The sequence below is a fragment of the Rhincodon typus genome, chromosome 8 (genome assembly GCF_021869965.1).
Source record: "Rhincodon typus isolate 14 chromosome 8, sRhiTyp1.1, whole genome shotgun sequence".
Lineage (NCBI taxonomy): Eukaryota > Metazoa > Chordata > Chondrichthyes > Orectolobiformes > Rhincodontidae > Rhincodon > Rhincodon typus.
The window spans coordinates 73,818,060-73,828,121 of NC_063339.1; the positions used below are offsets into that span (position 1 = coordinate 73,818,060).

General features: G+C 43.4%; 1 protein-coding gene across 5 annotated transcripts in view; it reads right to left on the bottom strand.

The window, feature by feature from the left end:
* rpap1 (RNA polymerase II associated protein 1) overlaps positions 1-7,038 on the bottom strand; it is a 90,884-nt gene extending 83,846 nt beyond the window's left edge. For 2 of the 5 annotated variants that reach the window (XM_048600173.1, XM_020511841.2), the window contains exons 1-2: positions 6,915-7,005; positions 2,114-2,312 (exon numbers count right to left, since the gene is read on the bottom strand). In XM_048600173.1, coding sequence (XP_048456130.1) covers positions 2,114-2,291 — 178 coding nt within the window. In that variant the 5' untranslated portion in view covers positions 2,292-2,312; positions 6,915-7,005. The other 3 variants (XM_048600171.1, XM_048600170.1, XM_048600172.1) reach the window with 3 other exon arrangements.
* Between the last annotated feature and the right edge of the window lie 3,024 nt (positions 7,039-10,062).

A 10,062-nucleotide genomic window follows, 5' to 3' on the forward strand; every position in this document is an offset into this window, starting at 1 on the left:
GAGATCATGTGTAGTTAGTTGGGTCAGTTAAAGTTTAACAAGTAAAGTGGTGTGTTTACCAGTTTACAGCTGTTTACCTGTAGTTATAAACAATTTATCTGTAATGAATAGTAATTTGTGTTAAGTATAGAAAACTGGTCCGTTTTGTACTAGTTCTCCTTCATCTACCCTACTAGAGTTCTCCTTCATAAAATCACGCTAATATCATAGAACATAGAATTCCTACAGTGTGGAAACAGGCCCTTCGGCCTAACAAGTCCACACCAAACCTCGGAGCATCACACTCAGACCAATCCCCCATAACCCATCTAAGCTACACATCCCTGAACACTACGGGCAATTTAGCATGGCCAATCCACCTAGCCTGCACATCTTTGAACTGTGGGAGGAAACCGGAGCAAACCCACGCAGACACGGGGAGAACGTGCAAACTCCACACAGACGGTCGCCGGAGTGGAATCGAACCCGGGTCCCTGGCGCTGTGAGGCAGCAGTGCTAATCACTGAGCCACTGGGCCACCCCTTCTTTTATAAACCTGACTGTGTTTCAAAGTGGTGCCTCAAAAGTGCATTGTCAGAAATAGAAAACAGTGTCAATGTGGAGTATGCAGTAAAGTTGCCATGGCCCCAGAAGACCATAAGGCTGCACTCTCATTAGGGATAGACGACTGGTGATGAGTTTAACCTGAGGGTCACCATATCTCAGATAAGCGGTATGGTTGAGAAGGCAGGACATTGGCGGTGACCTCAGATGGTGCGGAAATTAAACCACTGTTAGTATCACCATACACAGTACAAGGCATCTGGGAGAGGTTCCTGAATTACTAAAATCTCCCTTTACATATATCTACCTCAAATTTTAAAGGAGAAATGTGGGAGCTGGGAATAAACAATGTAGAATTACACAGGATAAACTGTACAGGAAAAGATCATTCGGTTCAACGTGTCATGATGTTTATGGGCCAGCCTTCCTTCATCTGTGCACTTCTAATCTATCATTGTAACCCAATAACCCCATCCCCTCATAAGCGTATATCATCACAAATGCATCAATGCCATTTAGTTCAATCACCTCCTGTAGTGGCAAGTTCCACATTTCCACCATGCTGAAGTGAAAAAATTCCCTAAAGGATTTCTAAGTGATTATCTTGTATTGATGTGTCTAGTTATGTTCTTATGTGAGACACTCTCTTTATACCCTATCTTAAAACTCTTCACAATAGTTATGACCTCTATAATATAACACATCCGTAAATCTTCTCTACACCTTCCCTAGTGCCTCTACATCCTTATAACGGTATGTTAATAGGGATGTAGGCTCAAGAAGCTGATGCTTGTCCTGACTCTTGGGAGGTATGGGATTCCCAATATTCAGAGATACAGCACAGGTCCATTATTAAAACTAACAGTATTACAGTAACAGGAAATGCAAGTAAATCCCAGACAGGTTTGTCATGAACAGCAGGCTAAAAAAAGAAACAAGACAGAGTGGAGCTCTTACACAAAACTAGCGCTTAATGTTCCAACACAGCATTCTGCTTTAGGAAAACTGGATAAAGGTTTGAAAACCTCAGTCTTTAATTTGTCCAATTTCATCTGATTAGTCTTTCACTTTGTTAGGCTGAGAAGTGATCTGATCAAGGCACTTCAGATGTTAAAGCAATTTAATAGAGAAAAACCATTTTGTCTTGTTGAGGAACCAAGAACAAGGAAAGATAATCTTAGAGTTATGTCATTCAGGAGAAACACACAAAGGGTAGTGGAAGTCTGGAGTCGCAACCCCCTGCCAGAAGGCTATGCATCAACTGGAGCTTTCAAAGTTGAGATGGATTGTTCGGTAATAAAACTGAATATAGAGCTGTAACAGGATAATGAGATTGAATTGCTAATAGGCTATGTTTTGATTGAATAGTGGTACAATCTCCAGGTATTGACCCACCCATATTTTTATCCATTGCTCTTATTACTTCAAATAATAAACAAAAAAGTGTCCCAATACTACAAGTTCTTAGAGGGAAAAGAATGGTTTACTTCTTTACATTCCCCACACCACTATATTAGATCAAGCATCTGATTCCCACCGTAAAGTTACATAATGAAAATCCAATTCAAACCTTCCAATGTGACTGTGTCCCGTGGGACTGCATTGACTGGGATTCTGTCAGCATTCTGTGATTGCACCTTCCTCTTGTTTACAATCTTGGCAGCTGGAGATGTTCCTGCTGCGAGGAACTGCTGCTGGAACAGAAGGAGATCATCCTCCGATTCGCCAGGCTTCGGCCTACCCAGCATCTTTCTTGGTTTGGGGGTGTCCTGTAAATGGGAAAGTGGTCCAGTCAGCATCACTGCACTTGATGGCGCGTATCAACAACCCACTTCCTCCTCAGTGGAATCACAGCTTAGAAGTGTCCAGCTTGGAAACCCATTTGGCCAATACCAGCTATTTGAAAACACTTTCCAATTCGTCCCACACTCTGCCTTCTTCTCTGCAGTACTGCAAACTTTCCCTTTCTGTGGTCTGATCCCAGTTCCTTTTTGACAGCTACCGTTGAACCGGTTTCAACAACCCTTCCAATCAGTGCTTTGCAGATCAAAACAAGCTGCGGCCTAAAACAAAATTATCATCGCCCCTCTAGTTTTTTCAATAACTATCTCTAGTGGCCTCTGCTTAACAACACTGCCACCACAGGAAACAGTTTCACCCTGGCTATTCTATCAAACCACTCAATTCTGAAGCCCTTCATTAAATCTCGCATGAACGTTCTCTGCTCTGTGACAAACAACCCTAGATTCTCAAATATCTCCACAAAGTTGCAGTCATTCAGGCCAATGAGTCTACTTTCCACTCCCTCCAAAGCCTAAAATGGAGTGCCTAGAATTGGACAGACAACACAACAGTTGGGGCCTAACCAGTTATCCAACACCCATATCACAGAGGACAGTGATTAACACTTTCTGATTTCCAACTGCTGACTAGGGTGCCATCCATTGGCAATAGCAGACCACGGCTGCTGGCCACTACTTACACATTAACCCAGGCAACAAGCAGCAATAGGTCTTTCAACTGCATGAGCTTCCATTGCCCAGCCCTCTCTCGATTCAATCTGCTGTCCACCCAAACCATCAGGGAATGTGGCTCTGACTGCAATCAAGTAAGTGGCAACAAAGTTTGGCTCATTTACCATCTTGCCCTTCATCACCTCGGATGCTAAGGCCAAAAAACAACACATAAATCAACTAGCTCAGCAGGGACCCTAGATCAGAACCAACACCTTCTAATCTGTGAGGCACAATTATTACTACGAAGCCAGGTATTCTCCTGCTCTTCTTTGAAATAGGATGGTGTGAGGGGCCAGACAGAGCCATGGCTTAACATCTGATCTGAAAAATGATATCTCCAACAATATAGCACTTTATCAGTTCCACAGTACAGTGTCAATGCAACCTCTGCATTGTGACCTTCTCTATTTTGAATCAAGACAGCTACCAAACAACCACAACTAACACCTTCTTCCTGACTGTTGTAAACTGATATAAAAGACTGGAGGTTCGTCCTTCTTACCATCACCCTGCAATCTTTAAGCATAAAATAAGGTAATCTGGGAACGACCACTTTGTTTAGGAATCCCTGCATTTTGGAACCAATGGTTCATTCCACTGATGTCACAACTGCTCATAAGCCACAATTGACATCTGATAAACTGCTCATCAAAAAGAGAGTGGTCCTTCACTGACACACACGCTCCAGAGTCCAGCATTCAGCCCTAATCCATGTCCAGGTCTTCCAGCCTATGCTGAGCCCTGAACTGAATGGGAGTCAATCTTCTAGTGTGGAGACTGAAAACCCACCAGAAAGGTAGGGATGGGTAGCTGCCTGGCCAGTGGGATCAATTTAAAAGTCTAACATGGCAAATCTGCATCAAGAGCAAACGTATATATTCAATTAAGGATATAGAGAAAAGCAGGAGGGAAAACACTCACATTGATCTAACCTATCCCAAATCATTCATTCTGTTATATTCATGTTGGGATAAGCTCGTTTTGGCAAGAAAAAGTGATAAGTATGACTGAAAGTGGAGCAATAAATGTCAAGTAGGCAATTATAAGGAGGGAAAAGGAACAACTAGAGGGAGCAGTACACATCAGTGTTTGTCTCTTTCCTCTCCCATTTCAGCTCTTAGTCCTGCTCCTGGCCCATACATCGCACGTTCCCAATGTTCTTTGCTCCAGTCTCCAAGTCCCTGCTTCATATTCCATCAGTGTTCCTCCCACAGTTGATTCCAATGCATCCACATATAGTCCAGTATGTGGATAAAGAAACTTAACATCTTTCAGCTTGCGCATACTTATTTGCTTCTCATTTTCAGCCTACACCGCTACCCAGTTGTAACGTGAAAGGTCAACCAAACGTGTAAGCCATTTCTTATCAGTCTCTCCCATTAACTAGTGTCTCCTTCTGGTGAAACTGGGTCTCTAGCAGCCCCAAGCTGCATCTTCAGGAAACCCCGATGGAGGTTTGATTCCTAGATGTAATGTGCAGGTTTGCAAGTGGACAGGCCCAGGAATTCATGATTCAAACTCCAAGCTATGGAAATGTAACTCCACTGTATATGGATACTTTGGAAAGCTGATGCTGAGGAAGCAAACGCAGACAAAACACTAGAGTGAAACCCATAGGCGAACTGACATCTAGGTATGCTGCCTTCTGGCAACTCTTGCAATTAGCCAACGCCAAGCAGGGTGTTTTGCATTAATTTTGAATAAACTACGGAGATCAAGAAGAGTACCCTGGCTTTTGGGGCAGCCTAGGGCCTACATAGATTTTGCCTCAGATTGTGTCCCAGAAAGGACACTCCAGTTTCACTGCAGAGCATTAAAATGACATAGCAGTTACAAGAGATAAGCCCAGACTGACATAAAAGAATGGGTGCTCTGGACATTGAAGCTGGATATTGACCCCACAGTTGAGGAAATTAGCGAAGTTAGTGACTCACTGGCATAGTTCAAAGTGCTGATGCTGATGCCATACCATCCGAACTCATTTAGCAGGAGAAACCAGCACTCCTGCAGCATCTACACAAACTTCCCTACCTCTGCTGGAGGGAGGGAGCAGTACCTCAGGAATTTGCATGCTCCAACAACTGTGACTCTGTACAAGAACAAAGACAACCACAGTGATCGTAACAATGATCCAAGTATCTCCTTCGCCGTGCATCACAGGTGAAGTATTTGTTTGTGTTGCCGTTGTCAGACTGCAGATCACATCCACCCCAAATCCCAGGGTGGTATCAGAACTAGAAAATATAGAATTAGCACATTCTCTCCACTACAGACTTGAAGGATGAAATGTCATGAACAGAGGAGACTGGTGTGCATTTCCACGGTAAGCTCATAAAAGCAATTAACTACCTGAGCAAAGGTGGTCGACTTACGCTGTTGATGAGCATTGGGTACGACTGATAAATGTGATCTCCTGTTTCCACGACAATGAAATAGAAAAGGTCAAGGTCAGAAACCTTCAAGAAATAGGACTGTGTTTTGGCACTCACACATTTGGCATATTCTCCTCTTTGCCGCTGTCATATGTCGCCAGGTAATTTACAGAGGGGTCTACTTATATACCAGAATTGACAGAGATCTGTTCAACCTGCCTTACCCGAGATCCAAGACTAAAGTGCACCAAATCATCAGCAGCAAGTTGCTCCACCAACGATGCTGCAGAATAATTTCACATCGAGAAACATCCTCAGCAGCAAATGAGCAGACACTCTCATGCCTGGAAAGGGCTTGGTTAGATCATCAGCATCAGAAAGGCTACTGTCACTTTCCAAGACATTGCTACACTGCTCTTAATAGTGTAACACTAAACCTTTACATATCAAGGTTCCACAACCACCAATCTGTCACCAAATGCTGAAATCAACACACACATCACACAGCTGCTCTGTATGATCTCAGTGAGACAGTGTGGTATAGCATCCTGAGAACATCAAACTGCGAACCTACTAAACCTGCATCCTCAGTGCATTCTTCTCTATTTATCAGACCTAGACAATGCATACTAAGCAGAACAAAGGCTGGACAGTTTCCACCTTCGCCGTCTCATATGTATATAGTGTATCTTTTGGCAGGATGAAGTCACTAACTCTCAGGTTCTGGAATGTCCTAATTCCTCAAGTATACGCTCATTGCTAAGGCAACAATGACTGCACTGACTCAGCCATACTCATTGGATGACTCGTGGCCTTATATACAGTGAACTGGCCACTGGGTCACAACTTCCTGAGTGTCCGTACTTCTGCAAGAAGGATACCTTGCAAGTGAGGTGGCAGATACTGACAAATTGGAGACAATCACAAATAGCCGTGCCCTCTGGTGGGGGTGGCTGTTGAAATGGCAAAAACACAAAGCTCAGCTGGCCAAGAGAAAATAGGCCAGCAAATCGTGCACTCTCTCAGCACACACTGTCCTCCTCCACAACGAATGCGGCAGAGATGGCGATGTCAGAGTGAAGTTCTAGAGAAACACCAGAAAATGTTGAACACAGAGTAGGCATGGCCCAATCCATCACCCTCCCAGATTTAAGGCTGTCACTGGCACCCTTACAGTGTATCTAATTAGTTAAGATTTACTCTGCAACCTTTTACATTCAGCACACATTGTTCTATTTGCACATCTCTGCCTCCCATTCCCCTCACCTGGTATCTCTGCACCCCCTACCCCATATATCTCCAATCCTTCATCATTTCTCTCCCCATCCCTTCTTTCCTCCTCCTCCTCCTCTTCTTTCCCTCCCTCTACTTCTCCTCTCCCTCTCCCTCCCCCTCCCCCTTTCCTGTCTTTCACTCTCTCTCCTCCTCCTCCTCCTCCTCCTCCCTTCCTCTTCCTTTCTCTCCCTCTCCTCTAAACTCTTACTGTTTCGCTCCAAACCTCCACCTGGAACCCACGCCAAGCGCCACTTCCGCCCTGCTTGGCGTCACACTCATAACCCCGCTCCGGCTCGGCTTCCGCTCATTACCGCGGATAGAGCTTATTCGCAACCGTGCAACGGAAAATCCGTCCCCACGCCTTCTGTCCACCACTAGCTCGCTCTGGTGCAAACAATTGGACTATCTCTCACCCGCCAAGTTGAACACAGGGAATGGATGTGGGAGGGGAATTCCCTTCAATTCCAATAATGCAAAATAGAGAAGCCCCCCCCCCCCGCCAAAACAGAAATAATCTCAACAGCAAGAGGCTATTTATCGAAGCACAAAGAAAGTGGAAGGTTTGGAGGGGCAATTCTCAATTCCGCACATTAAGCTGTGAACAGTACACACCAGATATTCGAGGATATGTTCTCAATTGTCTCTTCCTTGGCAAGCTTCCTCGATGACTGCACTTAAAATGTACTTCGACGGCAGTTAAGCAGCTTTGGGACGTCTAGCGGTCGCGAAAAAGGGCGACATTATTTTTCTTTGGAAATCTCAGGAGGGGTTGTCCCATGGGAACCCCTCAATCCGCAGTGAGAAGGAGCTCAGCTCAGCTTAGTCAGTTGTTTCCATCACAATGAGATCATTCGTAGGCAACGTTTTCCAAAGTAACTCCTGCTTAATTTGCAAGGTGTATGTGGTATTTTTGCCTGCTCGGAAATCGTGACAGGGAAACGTATAGATGAGGCGTTTTCCTCGGTTTTCTGCCCAAGTCCACCAGTAACAATTTTACTGACCATGTTTATGCTTCTTCGTGCCTTCATGGGATGTGGGCATCACTAGCATTTGTTGCCCATCCCCTAATTGCCCTTCGACTGACTGGCTAGCAAAGCCATTTCAGAAAACAGTTAAGAGCAGTTCAGAAAGAGGCAACCATATTGCTGTGGATCTGAAGTCACAGACTGGGACAGGACAACAAATTTCCTTTCCTAGAGGACATTAGTGAACTATGTAGGCTTTTACAACATAATAGTTTCATAGTCATCAGAACTGAGGTTAGTTTTCAATTATTAATTAAATTTAAGATCCACAAACTGCACTTTATTCATTCACAGGATGAGGGCATCTCTGGCTAGGCTAGCATTTATGCCCATCCCTAATTGCCCAGAGGGCAGTTAAGAGTCAACTAACTATATTGCTGTGGGACTGGAATGTAGACCAGACCAGTTTCCTTGCCTGAAGGACACCAGTGAATCAGATAGGTTTTTCCATCAATTGGCAATAGTTTAATGGTCTTCACTGAACTCTTAATTCTAGATTTTTATTGAATTCAAGTTCCACCATCTGCCATGGCAGAATTTGAACCCAGGTCCCGAGCACGTTAGCTGGGCCGCTGGATTAACAGTCCAGCAACACTACCACTAGGCTGTCACTTCACCTCACTGATGAGATTTCAACTCATGTCCCAAAGTATTAACCTGGGCCTGTCATCCCACTATATTAACACCATACTATAAAATCCCTTAATGCTATTTCAATTTTTTTTGGATGTTACGATAAACATTACTGTAACATTCATCATTTCCATGTAGTGATTGACTCCAAAACAATTAATTGGCTGCCGACTCTTTTGTACAATGTGAAAAGCATAATATAACTGAAATGTTTTTCCTCATGCTTCCTTAACCAGGAAGAAACAACTGAATCATAAACTTGTTATGTTTCAGAAAGAGGCCATTCAGCCCATCTATTTACAATGGCTAACTTACGACCCAACAATCTGAATAGTTGAACGGTTTTCCAAATTAAAGCACATTTTTTTCTGAAAGTGGTGGTGCAGCAGTTTTCCATGGCCATACTTTTGTTACTGGCTAAAGAAAAAACCCTGTGAACTTCCTCTCAGAGTTGAAAAACAATTTTAAAGTTCTAGGCATTCATGATGGCTGGAAGACACATCACTCAACATCCAACCACGGTTCTACCTTTTACTTGCTTATATCAGAAATATTTGGGAATGCATTAGCTCTCTTCCGCATGTTCGCAACCAATCCACACTCACTGCATGAGGCACCATTGTGTTCCATAGATCAGTGACTCTGCATAAAAATAAATCCACCCTGACATTTAGACTGGTTCTATGCTGACATTACAAAAGGACTGGAATGTATCCAGCATCTTTGTTGACCTGACAAAATGCCAAAGCACTTCAAATCCAATAAAGTAATTTTGTAGTGTAATCACTGATGTAATGTAGGAAACACAGCAAACCATTTGTACACAGCAAACTCCCACAAGGAGCAATGAGATAATGACCAGCTCATCTCTCTGTGTGACACATGTTGAGGGATAAATATTGGTCAGGAACATGTGAAGAATTCTCCTCCTGTTCTTTCTTTGGAGGATCCTTTGCAATCAGTTGAGTTGGCACTTGAGGCCTCAGTTTAATATTTTAACCAAGATACAGAACCTCCAACAGTGGAGCACAACTTGATTACAGTTCTAGAGGGTCAGATTTTGAAATAAAAACAGAAATTGCTGTAAAAACTCAGCAAGTCTGGCAGCATCTGTGGAGAGAAATCAGAGTTAACATTTTGGGTCCACTGACCTTCCTCAGAACCTTGAACATAGATACAAACATGGCTGAACAAGTTCTGAGGAAGGGTTACTGAATTCGAAACATTAACTGTGATTTCTCTCCACAGATGTTGACAGACCCTCTGAGCTTTTCCAGCAATTTCTGTTTTTGTTTCTGATTTCCAGCATTTGCAGTTCTTTCGGTTTTTATTTAGGCTAGATTTTTTGTTCAAATCACTGAAATGGGACTTGGATCCCAAGCCTACTTGAAAATGCTGCTACAGAGATTCAGAGACTAGAACAGATCATCTTCAGCAAGGTGGAGCTCAAAACAGCATACACCACTTTCTCTGGTTCTCTCAATACCCATATCCATATCATCAAAATTATTATTCAGCACTGTAGCCACCATTTCCTGACATCCAACGGCATTAACCATTGCTGAATTCCGTCAGCATTAATAACCTGGGGGCTCACAATAAACCATAAATTTAGCTTAACAGACATCCAAATATTGTGGCTTCAGAACCAAAACATTGAGTCCTTCTACCTTTGTCAGCCATGTGTACCATCCACAA